Source organism: Lacerta agilis, chromosome 6 (assembly GCF_009819535.1).
Source record: "Lacerta agilis isolate rLacAgi1 chromosome 6, rLacAgi1.pri, whole genome shotgun sequence".
NCBI classification, from domain to species: Eukaryota; Metazoa; Chordata; class Lepidosauria; order Squamata; family Lacertidae; genus Lacerta; species Lacerta agilis.
The window spans coordinates 20354088-20375163 of NC_046317.1; the positions used below are offsets into that span (position 1 = coordinate 20354088).

At 41.7% G+C, this 21076-nt stretch overlaps 1 protein-coding gene across 1 annotated transcript in view; it reads right to left on the reverse strand.

Annotated features, from left to right (window-relative positions):
• BCAR3 (BCAR3 adaptor protein, NSP family member) overlaps positions 1–21076 on the reverse strand; it is an 88821-nt gene that overhangs the window by 19965 nt on the left and 47780 nt on the right. The window contains 2 exon segments of the mRNA XM_033151548.1: positions 66–107; positions 109–210. Of these exon segments, the coding sequence (XP_033007439.1) occupies positions 66–107; positions 109–210 (144 nt within the window).

Below are 21076 nucleotides of genomic sequence, written 5' to 3' on the forward strand. Positions count from 1 at the left end.
AACAGGAAAAGGAAAACAAGCTGGCAGAATTACCCAACTGAGGAGAGACGAAAAACGGGACACACCTGTCGTGGAATACGTCCATGATACCAGGCATGGCTGCGCAGATTCTTCACTGCTCAACTGGAGCTCCTCTTCCAGCTCTTTCTTGAGTTTTTCTGGAGAACTCTCCATACCCAGCCTGTCCATAACATGCTTTTCCTTTGAAAAACTGCAAGAGGGAAAGAGAAAGGAGACTTGATCACCCCAAGCCTGACAGAACGCCTTATCTTGCTCAAAACTTTCATTCTGCCCCATGTGCCATGAGGACTCGCAACAAGCCAATGAAATTCGCACGCCACGTTTATGAGCCTTTGATCCCTAAGCAGTATTTGTGGAAGCTACTGCCAGGTGAGAAGCTAGGTAATGATTACATGCTGCAAGGTGTATTGTAAAATGTCCCACCTGGATGCTTGCGATAATAACTGGAGTGCCTGCTGAGTCATTTCTGTACCTTTGCAATAATAATGCTTTATGGAGAAAGGAATAAAAGAAGGATCCCAATTTGGGAGAGCCATAATTGCTCAGTCATCAGCCATGTGCTTTTCATGCAAGAGGTCCCCCAGGTTCAATCCCTGGCATCTCTACAGGAGGGCTAGGAAAGGAGTTCTTGTCTGAAACCACTAGAGAGCTGAAGTCTGTCATTGGGACAATACTGCTCAGTATAAGGCAGCTCCAGCACAAAATTCCACGTTTTAACACAAGTTACACATTACACCTAAACAATTATTGCCAAAAAAAGAAGGGCACAGCAAAAATTATTCATATGACCCTGCAAAGTACACCATAATCACATTGCTTTCCTTTGTGACACCTCCTACAATTCCTTCAGCAACAATTTGCTATTTTTATAGCTGCAGCATATGGAGTCGATGATTCGATTGATGCATTCACCATGAGCTCAAGCTCTCTCCCTAATCACTTACGGCTGGTTCGGACCCGATCAGCGTATAAAATAATAAATGGGCTTGGGTATATTTCTGTTATAAAGCTTAAAGTTATGTATAGCACAGGGTTTTTGTGTTTTGGCTTATTTGTGGATGATCCTTATCAGTTTTACTTCCTCCTGTGAAACTGAGCCTTGTCAATTTCACTTTCCCACTTTGGACTGCAGAAGCCAAACAGATAAAGCTCAATTTTCCAGCACAGGAAACAGCCTTATACCCAGTCAGACTACTTGTGTGTCTACCCCAGAACTGTCTACCTTGACTGGCAGGGGCTCTCTAGAGTCTTGGGCTTATGTCTTTCCCAATTTCTTTATCTGGCAATTCCAGAGACTGAATCTGGGAATTGTACAAATAATGCACTCTACATTACTGAAGGTAAATAGGTACCATTGCGGTGGGAAGGTAAAAGTGTTTCCATGTGCTCTGGCTTCTTTCACGGTGTTCCACTGCGCCAGAAGCAGTTTAGTCATGCTGGCCATATGACCCAGAAAGCTGTCTGTGGACAAGTGCCGGCTCCCTCGACCTGAAATGCAAGGTGAGTGCCGCACCCCATTGTCAACTATGACTGAACTTAACCGTCCAGGGGTCCTTTACCTTTTCCTTTACCTACACTACTGAGCTATAGTCCAGCCCTAGAGCTCACTCCAAAATGCCCCCTTTTTTAAAAGAAAGGGGAGAACAAATAGTAGCCAGAAGGGGTTACAGTTCTCTCTCTCCCCCCTCCACAATAATGCAGCCTCCTATCACCTATATCCTGTCCTAAGTGTAGCAGTGTCCAATACAGTATTAGGGATTATTAGGAAATATCACATTTGTCTTATTGTATACATTTCTAGCCACAACATATATTTTTTAAAAAAAACACAGTGCAGAGCAAATGGCAACCCAACGTTACCGTGTTTAGGGATTTTAATTTTTAAAAAATAAAAACTACAGAGATACAAGATACAGTGGTACATCTGGTTGCGGATGGGATCTGTTCCAGAGGTGTGGTCGGATCCTGAGGTTTCTGAAACCTGAGGGCCGCTTCTCCACATGTGCGAGTGGCAAAACCCAGTAAAATACTTCCGGGCTTGCCGTGCGCGCATCCCAAAGTTTACGTAACCAGAGGGTTACTTAAATGGAGGTATGACTGCACAGATATATAAGACTATTTGTGGTGGTGGTGGGGTCATCCAATGAAACTGATTGGCAGAAGATTCAGAATGGACTCAAGAACACACAGACAACCCATAATTCACTTACGAAATTTGTTGCCACAAAGAAAATATGTCCCTGAGCCACAGTTGTTGCGACAACACTGGGAGATGTGCTGAAAGTGGAGCAATCACACAATGCCAGTTCATTCAGTACACAACTTAGATGAGACTGTTCTCATTCACATTCTCAACACACCACCCTCACTGTGTCAAGTAGCTCTCTCTCTCTCTCTCTCTCTCTCTCATCCCTTTCAACAAGGCTCTAGCTGAAATATCTCCACAATTCACAACTGGCATGATGTCAGTAACCTGCTGTCCAATGAGAGTTTCTCGTCTCTGGCACTCTGATTAAGGATCAGCTGCTTTGTTCTTCAAGAACACTGAATTAGGAGATGCAGGGTTAAATTAAAAGATGTGGGAGCTGAGCTTAATCCCTCATCTTTGTTCTCTCCCCTCCAGTCTATGCCTGCTCCCTTAGTTCAAACAGACAGCTCTCAAGGCTTCAAACAGCATTTTAATTAAGCCCAGCTGGCTCTCTTGCTGCTATTATTGCAGATTTTGTTTCAAAATAAGGTATTCGTTACAATGATTTGTCCCCTACCCAGACAATTTGCTTTCTTTTCAATCTGGACAGTTTACATTTTGCTTTGTATGCTGTGACCTGGTCCCACAACACAGCCAAAAACTGAAGAAACAGAAAGCTCTCTCATCAAATCAGTGACTGATGCAAGAAACTGGTCCTGTGTTTCCCAAAACTCTGCTAGTCACACACAGTAAATAATAGTAAATTCCTGTGCACGCTAGAACATTATTATCACATGGTCTTATCCCTAAATCCATTTTCACAAGCAACACTTAAATCTTTTTATGCCCATCAATTTAACAAAAAGGCCATGCTAACTCTCCCCCCCCACAAGCCTGGTCTCTTTTCTAAAAAGAAAAAGAAAATATTGCCTGTCTCCAGCCTTAAAAGGTACTTTCACAGTGTATCACTTATCTATACACACACCTATACAGTATCTGTATGTATAAATCTGGGTATTTGCAGCAGCTTGCTGGTTGCTAAATAAATCCTTGCTTGCTCCTTCCAAAAACAGCAGCACGAACAAAGCAATGCAGAGTTGGAGACCCCATTGATTGTAGGCTGTGCGTTACCATGCAACAACAGCAGAAACATTCCCGTCACAAATGGCTGTGCATTCTTTTTAGTAACTTGGATGAACCCCAAGGCCTCCAAGTGATGTGACTGCATCTCTGCAGTACTTGAGAAAGACCAAAGGATGCAAGTTCTCATCCTCCAATCTAGGTTTTACTATGAATGCTCTGATCTTGAGAGCTCATCCCCCATTGTATGCACTGTAGGAGGCATTTGCTACAGACTTCCTTGTAGTGCTGCTCCCTTGTGTAGCTAGTCTATTAAACTAATTGGCCATACCTTTAAGAGAGCATTGTTCTAAGTGGAACATTGCCAAGAAGAAAGGCTGTTGTTTTTAGCTGTGTGGCCTTTTTAATGCGATGGGAGCTAAGGCAGGCTCTATTGTTGATTTTCCTCTTGTGTTTCGCTTTCAAAGAGCAATGCTTTAAAGTCAGGGGTCAAGGAGAGCAACACCGAATGATAGCAGTTTATATACAGGTACATGTATGATGCAGGTTAGGAGCCCACCAGAATTTAGAAATACTATTTCACATCACTGGATATTTATTTCTACCAAGTTAACTTTGACCTGAACCCCCCAAAAGTTTTTAATTGTGTGAGTAGATTGCAATCTCTTGGAAGTTGGCCGTCCCTGACTTAAGTCATAATGCCATAATGGCTGCAGGAATAAAACAGGTCTTGCTTATACTGACCTGACAGTAAACACATTTATTTGCACCATTTGGTTGTAAAAAAGGATTAATATTTTTACTGAAATCAGGACAGTAAAAAGGAGCACAAGAGAAGGCTGGTTCCACAAAAGCAGTTGCCATGGTATAGGAACAAGAGGGAAGGGACACAAATGGGGGAAGTGATGGTTTAAAACAACAGCAGAAGTTTGAGTAAAGCAGAGATGTAAAGGACTGAGAGGCAAATGGAGACAACGGCCACACGGATATTACTAGCCCAAAGATGGAAAGACGACAAAGTCCCTACCAGAGAAGAATGGCAAACTGCGGAGGCCTAGCCAGATGGGTGGTGTATAAGTATAATTAATTAATTAGACTATGCCAAAATGGCAAAACTGACCGGAAAGCTCAGGAACCAAAAATACCAAAACTTTTATAAAGAATGGGGAAAAATTATAACTTATCCAGGAGACCACTGTAAGCAGATGAAAACATAAGCAGGATTACAATAACACTTGTAATGTTGCAAAAATTATGGACAAAATGGTGTGATATAAAATATGGATTAATGGATAATATGCAGTTGAAAGGGCTGACAATAGGACCCATGGAGGGGAACGTGGGAAGTCCAGAGATTCGGATGAATCTCTAAATAATGGATATGTGTTTTGTATTGTTATAATTTTATACTTGTAAAACCAAATAAAAATTATCAGTAAAAAAAAAAAAGGACAGAGGAAAATGGTGGGTAAGTGCTATGGAATATTGAGTGCTTCGCATCCTTCTCTCACACATGAGGCAGCTGAGGAACAGAAGAAGGAGAAGTTTGGGTAAAGTGAGAAAGGAAAGACACTGAAAGGGAGAAAAGTGGCTGTTTTGAACAAGTAAAGCAGGGGTAGAGAGGCACTGAAAGGAAAATGGCAGCTGTAAACAACAGCAGAGGTTGGAGTAAAGGTGAAAGTTCACATCATATCGAGCTGATAATGTGTTTCCTCTCCAACATTCACATTATAATCTGTGGTGCAGAGACAATAAAGCTGAAGGTATAATTCTCAACAGTTCCCTTCTCTTCCTTTCTCCTCCCTTTTCAATCTTGTGTAAATCATGCCCATATTACATATTACATTACATTGTGTGTACAAGTTTTACCCTCAAGAAAGGAATCAGCCAGGTAAGCAATTGAATCAGCCTTGAACCAGCAACTGAACCTGCTCTAAATGTCAGAGCTCAGCCTTGGAACATCTGAAATGATGGGAAAGTGCTCCTGTACCTGTGTAAAGTATGGCAGCTTCGCATGCCAGAGGCTGCAACCCCAAGGCAGCTTAAACCAGGCACCTCTCACTTTTTAAATAAAACACTCCAATCCTATAACACTCCAATCTCACAACATGTTTCTTCACCCCAACCCCAAATTATGAATTCCGCCTCCCAGATTTAGAAAGTCTCCAGATTGCCATTATTTTTCAGGAGGGATTCATACAGATACCAAAACTTGAACAAAGGGTTGCACAAATTAAGCGCATTAAAGCACTCCAGTGGCCTACCACAACAAATCCACTTAAAAAAACAAACAAGCAACCCGGCCAGATGTGTGGGGTATAAATGATGGTGGTGGCGAAAGTGTTATGAAAGTGACAAGGAAATGCACTGAAAAGTGTGGGGGGGTGGATGATTAATGGGAACCCGTGTAAATGCCCTGTAAGCAAATCAGGACAAATGCAGAATAAACGGCCACTGGTGTATGATCACCCTGTAAACAAAACAGAAGAAATGCTCAATAAAGACCAGCCATTGTACAACCAGTGTGTAAGCTTTGTGCAAGCAAATCAGGATTGATGCTGAATAAACAGGTCATCTGGAGGAGCCCTTCACTGAAAATAATCTCATTTTGTTTTGGGTTTGTTTTTCTCTCGCAAGAACAACAACAAAGCACCTTCAACAGCATCAACTCCTGGTGAAATAAAAGAAAACAAGACAGTGACTTCATTTTTTTGTACATAATCTCTAGTCTCTCTCTCTCTCTCTCCTCATTAGGGGAATGCATTAGCCATCTTCTCCATCTCTTTCGTAAAGTACAGTGGTACCTCTGGTTACGTACTTAATTCGTTCCGGAGGTCCGTTCTTGACCTGAAATCATTCTTAACCTGAAGCACCACTTTAGCTAATGGGGCCTCCCGCTGCCGCCGTGCCGCTACTGCTCAATTTCTGTTCTCATCCTGAAGCAAAGTTCTTAACCCGAGGTACTATTTCTGGGTTAGCAGAGTCTGTAACCTGAAGCGTCTGTAACCCGAGGTACCACTGTATTATTTACTTCTAGAGTACCTAAAAAAAAATGTTAGTGTGGCTTCCTGCTCTCTACGATAAAAAAAGGAAACCTGAAACCCTGATGAGATTTTGAGTAAGCTGTTTGTGAAACTTTTTGATGTCCTCTGCCTTCCTAGTAGGCATTCCTGCTGCTATGCATAAAGCCCTGCCAGGATACACTGAAATTAACCCCAGGAGCTGCCAGTCAAGGGCTTCTCACTTATGACAGGAAAGTCCTCCATGAGCAGATTTCACATTTATGATGAGACAGAATACAGCATATTTAGAATACTCTCTGAATCTACCTAAACTACAGATCCTACAGATGCCCACTTAGGAACGGCTTGCAGTAAAAAGTAGCAAAATGCACAAGGCAAGTAGGCCAAGGAGCCTATTATAATTTAAAGAGCAAAATACAAGCAGAAACTGAGCATGCTATATATATAAGGTTGTGGGGGCTGCCCTAAAAGCTGCTCCAGAAGCTGAAGCATGAGCCTATCGTGCTCATCTTATCGTGCTCTTAAAGCAGTTGCATTGGCTGTTAGTAAACTAACACACATGGTTTTAGCCTTGTCCTATAGAGTCCTAAACAATCCTGAGACCAGAATACCTGAAAGAGTATCTTCTCCCTTACTGCCCCCAATGACCGCTACAATCAGCTGATAAGGCTCTCCTGTAGTACTGTCTGTGGAAGTGTGATTGACATCAACCAAATAGAAGGGCCTTTTCTGTGGTGGCACCCTTGTTGAGGAAACATCTCCCCTCAGAGCTTAAGCAACTGTTTATGCACCTTCTAAACACACCTCTGTCCTTCCAAGCATTTGTTGTTGCTTCACTCTAGCAAGTCACCATACCTTTAAACTCTTCCCTGAGTTCCAAGGGTTTTTTAGCTGTTGTTATTTTAGTGTTAGATATGTATTTTAAAATTGATGTACACTACCTCATGATTAATGTGTGGTGCTGTACAGAAATGTTTTCATAAATAAGCAGCAAAACAAAAACCCCAACCCCAAATAAGGGTAGGCCAAATGACAGCTTATGCCCACAACAGACACAAACAGCAACCTGCTTACTACAGGTCATTCTCCTTTGTACCGTAACTGCTGCACTGTCTCTGCACAGACAAGAATATAAAATGATGTCACATAATTATGAATATTCATTTGGAATCCATCCTGACTGTTGTGCTGCCAACTTCTACAAGAGATGGGAAAGAATCTGTGGTAGAGGCTCATGAGATCAAGAGCAAGACCTCAGAGGATTAGAGAAAGCTTGGGGGGGGGGGTAAAGGGGTGGAACTCACAGTACAAACATCATGCTCATCTAAGGCAGAGGGCAGCCAATGTGGCACCTTCTAGGAGTTACTGGATTATAGCTCCAACCATCCCTGACCACTAGCGAACAGGAGCAGGCTGATGACAGTTGTAGGCCACAACACCAGGCTGGAAGGCATGTTTGGTATCGCTCATCTGAGGTGCATGGCTATTCCATATGCTTTCAAAGTCCCCTGCTACCATGCAATAGGGCCTAGCAATATTGGTTGGGCCTGTAGAAAATAAAAAGCTATCCCTTGCAATCTTATTGAACTATAACATTTCCTCAGCATCAAAGTTTATACTTCCAAGGCGGAAAAGGTCTGCAGGGCAGGGATCAGGTCTTCTAGGGCTCACAACCAATAATAATATACAAAACTATCTAAGCTCCATAGCATCCATCAAGCTTCACAACAATATTCTTAGCGTGTTTCTGTTTAAACTAATGTACTGGCTCTGGTCAGAGCTAAGACCCTGCCTTACAATCTTGTCAGCACAGAGCTAGCTGAGATTCCTGCATTGCAGGGGGCTGGACAAGATGACCCTTGGTTCCCTTCCAATTCTATGATTCTATTATCTATTTCAACTTAAATCCTCATTAACAATAGCCCCGGAGAGCAAAAGTTACCGGTAAGTTGCCATCTCTGGCCATATTTTTCTATGCTTACAAATGCTTTAAAATAGAACTTTATTGAACATGAAGCAGCGGAGATCTCAAAGTTCTGCAGTGCATAACCAGCCTATTTTGAAGAGCTGGGAGCCTCTCAAATAGAATCTTATTTCTGAACAGGGCCAGATGGATTTCTATATAAAAATAATGTCCCCCCTCCCATCCTGTTTCCCCAGAGGACATGTGGATTGGGTCAATGGAATGTTACCATGACAACATGCTGCATGATTTTAGGTATTAGGCCATTGTGCCAAGATAAACAACGTAGTCAAGAACTGAAGCACTAATTCTACTTTGATAATGAACACTAAGCCTCAAAATTCACATGGAAGTTTTTATACCAGCCAGACTAAAATAATGGCTTTTACAACCTTAATCATGACCTTAAAACCCCTTCTTAAGCGGTGTGTTTGAACCAGCAGCTTTCTTTCCATTTGTTCTTACATCACCCCTGCAGTAAATTCCTAAGTTGCTCTTCTGCAAATTGCAGTCTACTCCACAAAGAGATGCATAGGGGATTCCTTGTGAGTAAAAATGCCTTCCAAGACAAGTTGACATGCTGGCTTTAACAGCTGCATGCACAGCAAAAACTCAACATGTTTTCCTCTACATCAAAATATATGAGTATAGCCAGGTTTTTTGTGGGGAGGGGCAGGCCTTTTGGGGGGGGGGGTAGCAGAACCTCAGTTAGCTATGTATTTTGATTGATTGGGGGGGGGGACAGCTGCCCCTTCCTGCCCCCCTTGGCAGGGGTAGCTTGGTGCAGATGAGAGATTAGCAGGGCGAGCCCAATCATCAGGCAGATAATGGCAGTTACCTCAGGAGGCTGATAGCAGGGGCAGCAAACAGTGGTGAGATAATGTGCTGGGTGCTTTGCCCTGCACCCCCTAAACTAGCCAGCTGCCCTGAGGTGTGGTCTAAGATTCTGCCCCATTACCAGTGTTGAAGTAAAATTCTATTTCCAGTCTGGTCACCTTCTGTACATTGGAACAGAAGAGGGACACCATCTTGCTCTTTGCCTCAGGCAGCAAAATGTACTGGGTCATGAAATCGGGGATGTGCTACCTACAGGCAGACATACTCCCTGCCACCCCGCTTGCCCTATCACCATTCCCCAGTCAGGGGCCCAGGTAAGCCCCGCCCCACATCACAAAACGCGGTGTACACACAACATTTGAATAGCAATGCCCATCAACTTTTTGGAGGCCTGGCCCCCTCAAATATTTTATGGGGCGCAGGCAAAGGGCCCTTGATCCCTAGGAGTTGGCTCCTATATCCCGCCAATGCAAGTCTGTACCCAGACTAAACCATGCTGAATCATAACCAGGATTGCCCTCGTAACCAGAGTTTGAAACCAGGATTTGAAGATAGTTATGTAAACCCTGGCCATAATGAATTGATCACATAATGAATCAATCACAAATCATTAAAACCACAATAGGAGGGCAGAATTCACAAAGGGAATATATGAGTCTATGGCATGTTTCTGACCTCCTAACTGAGGGATGGAGTCACTGTTGTTCGTGAGAGTCATCTTTTGACAGTGATTATTATTAATAATAAAATTATCCTTAGAGTTGCATATTTAACAAGATCTGAGATTTTGGTAACAGCACTTTAAAAAAATGTATATATTTTGCTAGACCCTTTTCATGAAACTCAGTAAAAGGTATCTGATAAAAGAAAGTACATTGTGTTATGAATTTCTATATTAAGTGCCTGTGTATTAATTTTAGTCATATAGCATATCACTTTCAGTTTCCCGTAAAGAAAAGCAGAGATGTTTTGAATGCTTTATGTAATCTGATAACTACTGACTTCACATTTTCTTTATGATGCAACCTTCTGTCTGTTTACAACTTCAGGTTAGCAGGCAGCCTAAAGTTTAAAACAGGGATTACTGAGTAATTCAGTCTTAGTAAATTTCAATGCAAGTTGACCTGATCTGCATGCATCTTCTAGACTATTGTTATTATTATTAATACTACATATTTATTTATTCAGACCTCATCTTTTTCCCTGATGGAACGCAAGGCAGCTTACAGATAAAAACAAAAAAGCATTAAAATACAATTAAACATTAATAGAATTAAAACTATGTACATATGGAAAATTGGTTGAAAACATACCAATAACTACAATAACAGCACACAGAAAAAAGCATGGATCAGAAAGTATTTATCCACCCTTCCCAAATGTTTCAAAACTCAAGAACACGTATCAAAATATGTTTTTAAAGGCATCTTTTAAAAGGAAGTATGTTTAGAAGAGTATATTTGGAAAGAAAAGATGCATTTAAAATGTTATACGCATGAGTTTTCACGCAGATTTTAAAACAAACATTGCAGATTACCAGTAATTGTGGAAATTGCATGGAAAGCACTTGTGGGTAAAAGAATGCAAAAATTACCCAGACTGAAATAAGACTAATTTATCTTATTTATCTTTTCAGCTACTAGTAGTTCTTATACCATTTCTATCCACAAGCAGTGCAGTTCAGAGTGGCATACCTGGGGATTTCCCACATTTTATCTGTACAAAATCTTGTGAGGTAGGGAGGGAGAGACATGGCTAAGATCAGTCAGAGAGCTGTGTGGCTGAGCAGGATTTTGAACACAGGTCTCTGTGGCAGACTCCGAACACTTTAACCACTACACCACAACTATGCCTGGACAACAGGGTGTAACAACATAAAAATGTGACCTTTTCTTGGTCCGTAGATAGAATATAGTGTAAGTACAATAGTGATATCAATCACACACTTAATATTACAGACCACCTACCTTGACACCAATAATGGCCTTGCGGTGATAAAAACAGCAGAGAGATGCTATGAGCGTTTGAAGAACATTGGAATCTTTCGGCATTTTCAGATCTTTTGTTCCGTAGACCAACAACCTCCCTTGGCACACAAAATGAATGGTCCCTCCCAGCTACTTTCAAGAGCTCCCACTGAGTTTAGCTCCTGCTTTGCTGGGTCTTCTACTTCCCCCACCCCACCCCCCCCTCCCCCCCTCATATTTTAATCCCAGGCCGTTTCCTCAGTGAAAGCTGATCCTGTCATCTAAGAAGGTCATCTCCCGCTTGCTTCCAGCAATGGATCAGAATCATCATGGGACTTCATTCAGCTTGCCAATGAAATCCTAACCCTCAAAGAGAGGGGGGGGAGCAAATCTCTGTTTGGGAATCCCCCAGATTACAAAACACAAATCCCCAATCCAGCCAAAAAAAAAATCACCTTGTTCTTCGGCACATAATATATTGAGTCACTGGGCCCAGAAAGGTTTCCAAGTCCAGTTATACCTCTGCAGCCACACACAAAAATAAGCAATGACCATGCTTGCATCAGTAACATTGCTAGGTACACAACTAATAAGCAGGATTTGGGGTGGGGTGGGGGAGAGAACAGTTGGTTGCCTAGGGGGTTGCATGTCTTTGTTACTCATCATCTACAATGTTACATCCTAGCGCACAGGTAACCAAGGGAAAAAAGTCGAGACTGTTTGCCTTGAAATAGGAAGCTGCTGACAACCTGTCATGCAGCAACAACAGAGTGCAGCCAGTAGCATCATCACAGCCGCTGCTAGCGTCATTGAAGCAAACGCAGTCTTCCTCTATTTAATTAGAAGATAACTCGGTCAATTGCGAGAGCTGGTGCACACAATTATGCAGCCTTCTGGAAAGCAGCACTTACTACAAGCTCTCTGGGAAGCCTTTGGGTAGGAGGCAACTGAAAAACAATGGGATTGTTGCCATTGATTTCAATTGAAACAGGAGATTTCAGCTTCTGGGGTGGGTGGGGGGCAAGTTCCTTTGAAAAGACAAGTTAAGCCAAACCAGAAATAAAGATCAGTCTATACCCTACGGTTCTGGACATAAAAAGCTCAACACAAATAAGGATTATGCAAGGCACTATGCACTTTTAAAACATATCTCTTTCAATGCTTTCCTTTAATTATAGGCTGCATTGCAGAATCCAGACCACAATGTGCCATAAGCAGAAAGAGGAAGGCCTGTAGAAAGGAACTTGCAGAGTAAAGGGTCCCAAATGTGTAAAGTTAGTGATCCAAGCCATATACTGCAAAGAACGAACAACATACTGTACATATAAAAACATGCACATGGTGCATTCTCAGCTGGAAGAAAAGCCGCTCCAAATCTGCAATACAATGGTCAGACCTCTAAGCAAAACTCACCTACCAAGTCATGTCAAATGACATTTTGGTGCAATTTCACACCATCTAAAATCCTGTCCCGATGCTGAGGCAGTTAATATAGAACTAGTAGATAGGAATCCTCCAATATAACTAAGAAACATTAACATCGTTATCTCATACATTTCTGTTCAGAAGCAAATCCTGCTCTCAGGTTGTGGCTACAAGACTGCAGCCTAAAAGGTAACGGAGCTATCTATGCACTGAAAAAACAACAACATGTGGTTCAGTCCTTTCTGGACTCTTACCATTTCAGAGTGGAGCAAGGATTTTGTTATAACAATTTGCATGTTTGAAAACACTCCCATGTCAAAAACCTTTGCCTGTAGAAAGTTAGCATGCTGTAAATAAAAGAGTTCTTGCATAGCATCCTGTATCAATTCCAGCTTTCTGTGCTAAGGTACATGTGACAGGGTTGTTTTTAAATGTGGTGGGAACATTCCAACTTGTGATTTCTAACCAACCATCTGAAATAGAGTACAGGCCAGAAAATGTTTTTTTGAACATGAAAGTTCCACAATGCAGGCAATATGAAAGAAGTCATCCCCCCTCCCCTTGACATTATAAAAAGTTAGTGGAATTCTCCACCACAATATGTTTATTATGAGGCAAGCATTTAAATAGTTTCAAGTACACGACCAGCCATATATAGTTTTGAAAACATCCAAATGTTTAATTTTAGGTGTTTAATTTTAGATGGAACCAGAAATCTCTTGCCAAACAGATGCATAACTTGTCCATAATGTGTTCACAGAGCAGCCAGACAGGGGAATGGATTATGGGAACAGCTCTCTTCCTAACAGCCTTGTTCTATAGTTTTGGTAAAGAATATTCTACATTTTTTCCTGTTGTTCTGACTGTATCTGATGGAAATTCTAAGTGCAGACAGGGTAGAAGAACTATACTGGATTGATTAACTAATCCAAAATAAAACACTGCAACGAAACTGAGACAATCTAGTTGGATAGTGATTTATTATAATCCCTAAACCTGCTGTGTCAGCAAACAGATGCTCAGGAAAGCAGATTTTGATTATAGGCCTACTGGTAATGTGATAAAAGTTTTGCTGATGCTTGCAGGGACATTTCTTTGCAAGTATAGGAAACACACATTTTTTGGTGTTTTCATATCCCATCAATGCTCATCTCAAAAGAGTCCTGCAATAGCTTACAAAACAAAAAGTCTTTTTCAGAACAGCTAAAAATGACAATAATTCAATAGGATGGTCACTTATGCATTGTAAAAAAAAAGAAATAAAGAGGTCAACAATTTGCATAAATGTACAACTTAAGTTATATGGACAGATGCAAAATTAAAAATAACTGTTTTAATTTAAACAGAAATACAATGCATCTTGGGACACAGATAGTACTGTGGGTAAAACCACAGAGCCTAGGGCTTGCTGATCAGAAGGTTGGCGGTTCGAATCCCTGTGACGGGGGTAAGCTCCTGTTGCTCGGTCCCAGCTCCTGCCAACCTAGCAGTTCGAAAGCACGTCAAAGTGCAAGCAGATAAATAGGTACCGCTCCGGCGGGAAGGTAAACGGCGTTTCCGTGCGCTGCTCTGGTTCGCCAGAAGCGGCTTAGTCATGCTGGCCACATGACCCGGAAGCTGTACGCCGGCTCCCTCGGCCAGTAAAGCGAGATGAGCGCCGCAACCCCAGAGTCGTCTGCGACTGGACCTAATGGTCAGGGGTCCCTTTACCTTTACAATGCATCTCACCATTGTGGAAAATACTATACCTTATACAGAGATCTCAGGGCTCTTTTGAGAGGAAGAGCTGGTTGGACCCTCACTCATCCTATTTGAGATCTTTTGGCAGGCCACAAAGCCATTACAAACAAGGTGGCCATTTTTTCAATAGCAGCTCAAAAAAAATTACTATAATTTCCTAAAAACTTCTCCTGTGAACTGCAAACAGAACCACTCACAATAGTATACTCAATATTCTTGTTAATCTCAGTTTGTATTGATAATTATTAGTGTCATATATTATGAGTGCTATTTTCTGTCCCTGTTTCTCTGGTGTCTCTCTTAGCTGGAGTCTGTATCTGCTACTAATTTGTGATGGTTGGTATCTGTAGTATTCCTCTGTTTTGTAATTGTCATTGTGCCAAACACAAATAAAATTAATCTATTCTATTCTATTCAGTTTGCTCTCTAAATATGGGCCCATTGTTATGGTTTTTTATCTTTAAAACTGACTTGGACCAGGACAACCTTTCAAACAGGACTGCCCTCTGAAAAGCTGAACACATGACCATTCTACATCCCAACTGTTTCCACTTAGTGCCTACTTTATTGATCCAATTTCACACAGAATGGATTGGGCTCTGCATCAGACGAAATCCACTAAGGGCATTTTGTGCACAACACTGAAAGCACATCTCTGCATTTCTTGTCCCTTTAATGTGAATGTAGAACCAACCTAGGCCAAGTCACTTTGTATTCGATTTAAAAGTAGCTCTCCTGCTTTTTATCCCATGGGAATGATATACACAGATGGGAACAAACTGCCAGGGAGGTTCAAAGGTAAATTTTAAGGTCATGAGCAAAGTAAAAAGCAGCAGTTGTCATATATTCCCTAAGCCTACTACCGGTAATTGTGATGATATAGCTGGTTACTGAGATTCGTCTGGCAAGCAATTGGTGTAGGAGGTTTGTTGTCTCTTCACATAAAAATAAACTGATAGTGTATTGCATGAAAGTACAGTGTCAGATCTACCCATCGGAATAGCTCTAGTCAGCACTCAATTATAATCTGCCAGAATATGGATGTAACAGTCAGAGGAAAGCATCTGTTCGTAGATTCAAGCTCACAGTGGGTGAACACTAGAAATATTCTAACTACACACCTCGTATTAATGTGACCATTCAGAATTAAAACAGCACTTATGTAGCTGCAAAAATCAAGCTACTGTTATTTTGAATACAGTCAAAGCCAAGTGACTGGCATGTAAATTAAGTCAGAAGATGAACACAAAGGACTTCTAAATCCCACTGGTTTCAAATTTAAAAACATGCTTCCATTGAGATCTACTTCAGCAAAATCTAAATTGCATCTTGGCAGGTTGGAAGCCAGCAATGTGCTATTCCATCCATGTATGCATGCACTAAGCTATAGTCTTTTGCACACACCCTGTTTTTGTAGCTTTCACGTGGCATTTCTGCACATTACATAAACGATAGGATTCCACCACTGAAGTCTTGCACCACTCCTCTAAAGAACTGCTGCCACTGCTTACAGGTCAGCAGAAAACAAAGCTTTCCACAGTGAAGCTCAACACAGACAGCAGTTTTTAAGTGACTTAATGGTGGTATGAGAAGCTTTTCTGCTCATGGTGTACATTAATATTCTTTTGTACGACTGCTACCAAATAGAAGGTTCTTGGTGCAAATGGATGCTACTTCCAGCTCATGACATGTGGGGTTGCCAGTTTCCACTGGGTTGCCCTCCCAACTCTCCCTACCTTATGGAACAACACAACACACACTCTGCAACATACTCCCCAATCAGTGTCCTTCGACTTTGTAAGGACTCACATCACAAATTGGTCAACTGATGTCTATTTGCAGCCTTTCACAGGGTCAGGTCATCATAATTTCTAGCTCAATCCTGTTTGCTCTGACTAGCAGTACCTCCCACCCTTGTTCATCGGATCATTTAAATGGAGATGCCAAGGATTTAACTAGGAACCTTGAAGATGCAAAGCATGAGTTTCATCTCTGAGCCACAGCCATTTCCAAAATAGTGACAGTCCAGAAAAATATTTTTGGTTAGACACCACGGCTCAGCTGTGATAAACATCCTTTGCATGCAGGAGGTCCTAAATTAAATCAATGGCATCTCCAGTTAAAAGGATCTGGTAGTACATTGTGGGAAATACCTTCTGAAACAGGGCCAGGAGGCCGAATCTAGAACTGGCTCACCCTTCACGGGCCATTCTGACAGGTGGGCAGGGCCGCTTACCTATCAATTACCTGACATCGTATGACACCAGCTGAGTCAAAGTTCAAGCCCTGGGTGCAGGCAAAGCCTTATCTCTGCTAAGATGGAGATCAGCCTCTACATGCTCTTTGAGAGTAAAAGGAAGCAGCACAGGTTTGTCTCTGCCCCAAATGGCCATATGGCTCAAATTCAGAGACCTGGAAGGCATGCTTAGGCACATGGGCTGCAGGTTCCCCACTACTGCTGCAGAAAAATTTCCATCTCCGATAAGCTACACTGGGCTAGATGAACAAATGGTACAATGATGCTCCCTAAATTCTAAGCTATATTATCTTTGTGTCATAAGGTTGCAGAGGAAGTTTTCATTCCCAAGAAGCAATACTGTCCTCCCCGAAGGCAACTGCAACTACAGCTATTGTTTTCTATTAGAGGACAAGAAACAAATGGATGTTGCCCATGCTCTAGAAAGCAATTGTTTTTCTACGAAATAGGGTGCATATAATCTGGACAATACATGTAAAATGTTTTGACAAAGTTGATTTTATGCATGCTACTGCTAACTAAATGGCCCTGCTGCATGGAGGTACACAATGTACCTCTTTTGTGTTAAGAGTCTGAATCTAGTATCCACATGGCAAGAAATTACACTCTGGCTCCCCCATATGGATAACAATAATATGTTGGGAAAGTTTGTTTTAAAAACAAAGCACTGCAGGGCAGCTCCTTTATTTGCCTTCTTTTGAGCAGGAGTTGAGAAACTTGCCAAGGCTGAATCTCTAGTAAAATGGTTTTGAGTGAGGTGGAAAAAACGTCCCATTCTACTTTCAGAACTTTTTAGTAACCAGGGTGCCCCAAATGTCAGCTTTCTGAATTGCCCAGAAATACCTTTGCCACTTAGGAGTGCAGTTCTTATCCCTGTTCCTTTCTTAGGTTTCTTATCCACTACTGTACTTCTTGGGCATCTGCCCCAATGGAAGGATATGCAGATCTGTAGACCTGTGTCTATTTAAAAAACAAACCAAGCAACCTGTAGAGAGAGGGAACTGACTAAACATAATGTGATAGTCTTGAATCAACAAACCGTACACATACTAAATTTTGGAGTTCTAACCCATATCAGATGAGCTAGTAAGGGCAATCAGTTACTGAGGCCCAAGAGTGATGGTTCTCAAGGCTGTGGTAGGAGAAGATAGAATGATTCAATGACAATCAAAGAAATATTTAAACATTTCAGTATTAGTATTATCAGTATGGGCTGGATAATGATAATTGTTAAAGCAGTTATTTTCTAATTATCCTTTTCCAGAGAATCTATCCAAGTCCAAAGTGAAGTTCAAACAGAGTACATTACCTCACATTTTAACACCAGATAACTGTTTTCTGTTTTGTATCAACAGAAAAAAACATCATTCTACTTATCACACTAGAGGGCAGTGTATTACCACAAGGAACATTGTATAAGTAGATCTAGCAACAGCTAAACCACGGTGATTTAAATAAAAACACACATTCTACTCATGTAAAAACACGCTGATTCCCGGGCTAAATCCATGGGCCGGATTTAGAAGGCGATTGGGCCGCATCCAGCCCCTGGGCCTTAGTTTGGGGACCCCTGGAGTAAACCCTACATAAACTTGGAGAGTGGTGTCCCTAAGACAGTTGGATGGTGCCTTGTATGCCTCCTTCTAGCAACTCCTGCAGCCAAGCTGGTGCCAAACATATTGTTCTGCTTTTCTTTGGACACATCAACGAGACAGAGAGGGGGTCTTGTCATCTGGGCAGCCCAGGACCTCCATACACACTGTCTAGGCTTGCACCCTGGACAAGTGGGATGGACAATAATAACAGTGCTTAAGGCTACCAGCATCACAAGGAAAGGGCAGATAGAAGCAGAAGCACTGTCATGCCTGACTAGTGGGCATATTCAGAAGAGCAAAAAAAAAAAAGGACACATTTGCCAACTTCTACTTTTAACTATGGATCGCTATGACAACTCTCATTTTACATACCCATGCTTGTTGCCTCTAGTTTATCATTCATCCTTCCACCTTCATGCCCTTTAATATGTTTAGGGAATCTAAATGGGACAACTGTGGATGATGTGCAGATTCCATAACAGGCATGAATCACTCTAAAGCTTGATAAAATGAAATTTGGATAGGATATCCTTATTACAAGAATGTGATGTTACTATTTGGTTTTAAAAATAAAACAGTGCTTGGTCATGTTCATGTATTTATGTAATTGGTTATTTCTTTATTTTCTAAGGTCATCCACATCATACATTCAAAGCACTCTTATAACACTTTAACAGCTTCCTCCAAAAATTCATGGGAAGTGAAGTTTGTAAAGGATGTGAGAACCTTTACAGAGGTACAGTTCCCAAACTGCTCTGAGTACTTACTCTAGAAGAGCAAAAATAAACTACAAATAATTTGAAACAGTAAACAAGATGTTCTCTAGTCAGTTTTCAGAGCCATTCGTGATTCACACAAAGCACCATTCTTAATAGATTTCATATGACCCTCTTTTAAAATCTAGTAATGCGAAAGAGACGAGCTTCAGAAAAAGCCACCTTCCGTGTCCAACAGAGAAACTGTTTCAGTTTATCTTTTTTGGCACAAACATTAATCTGACATGTGGGTGTGTGACCCACAATGGCAAGAAGATTAGTGCCGGTAACCGGTCACGAGTGCAATCATTGTCCTAAGAACCAATGAGTTGCAAAAATGTGCTTACTTTAATTTGGCAAAAGTAATAAAAGCAATTGCTCTCAGTTCTCTCTTGATTTACCACCCAATAAATGTCACTAGATGAGTACCAACGTTTCCTACAGGGGAGGTCGGCTCTATAAAACACCGGCCTGGGCTGCAAAGCCATGCGGATCAATGTTTCCCAAAGGAAATGCAAGGGCAGAACCAACAATGAGTGGCGGGAACTGGGTGGGTGGGTTACAAGGCTGAGGGTGGTCAATTGGCATCAGGGTCAATTCTTAATTTTATTATTTTATACAAATTTAGAGAGTACTTCACAGCATAAAGCCATCAAAGTGGTGTCCACGGTAAAAACAGGAGTACACAAGCTCTAAGAACAATAAAATCAGTTCAGCGAACTCCAAAAAAATAAAACTTTCTATACCAACTCAAAAAAAATGGGTGGAATTCAGCGTCCAGCTACTGTGATTATTCCATCTGCCCAAGCGTTTCAGCTAGACAGAATATGACATGCTGCAACAATCCCCACACATACACATATGCTGTTTTGGGGGTTCTTGTGAACTCCCCCCTCAAGCCATTTTGGGGTTGGGGGCACAGGGTAGAGACAGGAACCCCCCTGTTAAAGCAGAAGGTCTTGTAGAAGGCTCCATGTGGGGCTCCTTAGGTGAATGCCGCCCAACGGAACAATTTCATCAGATATTAAACTGATCTTCCATAATGAACAGGTTTCACTTCAGCAGGCACCTAAACATCACTGTCTGATTGCAGCTGGTAAGTGATTCCAGAGAGCTGGAGCTGCAAACCTATAAGTTCAGTTTCTAGTATAATCCAAGTGCACCTATGGAGAGTATAGTACTCTCAGGAGTGCAGTCACTGGCCAGAGACCGAGTAGGCAAGGTGGCCTCTGATATCATGGTCTCAAGTTGTTTAGGGTTTCAAACGCTAAAAGCAGAAATTTGAACAGCTCCCCATAGCATATTTGCAGCCAGTGTGGCACCTTTAGTAGAGGAATGCGTAAATATGGTGTCAATGGAGCACCACAGTCAACACAACCTTGCTTGCTGCATTCTGCACCAGCTGCAGCTTCCAAGTTAAACCACAGAGAAGTCCCACACAGAGCAACTGCATAATCCAGTCTTGAGAGCACAAATACCAAGATCACAGGGGCCAAGCTATCTCTGTCCAGAATCAATGTGTGAAAGAAAAGCTTAGAACGGAAGGTTCCATCTGAGAAAGAGGGCAAGACTAACATGTGGTTCTTCTACAACAAGATACAGAATTCTACCAGTGGATGTCTTGGGTAATATCACAAGGGACCATATGAACTTCATGGTTGTTTCCTGTCTGCATACAGCTGAAAGTGAATTCAGAACTTTATCATGTTGCAAGGGCAACTTTTCCAACCTGTGGACAGTAAATGTGCAGTCCTCACTTAAGTCTTCCCTTGGTAGTATCATTGTCCCTGTTCTGCTGTTGGGGGGACATTTTGTTGGAGTGACTTTTTAAATTGTTCCTTGCATGTGCACTAGAGTTCTTTAGATTTCAGCTCATGCTAGAAACAGGCCTTCTAGTGAGGGTCAGTGCATCTTCTTATCTTAGCACCACAGTTCATGTGCTACTACTACACTTGAATGAAACTGCCCACATAGTGACAGGCTAGTACACTGCTCCCCTCCCCACATCCTAACAACAACAACAACAACAACTCCTCACGCAGACAGGAAATGTTGTCACATGTGTTCAGAATTGTATACAGTAAATGGGATTGACATTTGGATAGATATGTATTTTTTTAAAGAAACCTGTTATGATCACTTTACTGGGAGCGGACACTAGATAAAACCAAAGGCCTATCTAGTCCAGCATCTTCTGTTTCCCAGAGTGGTTAACCAGGTGCTTC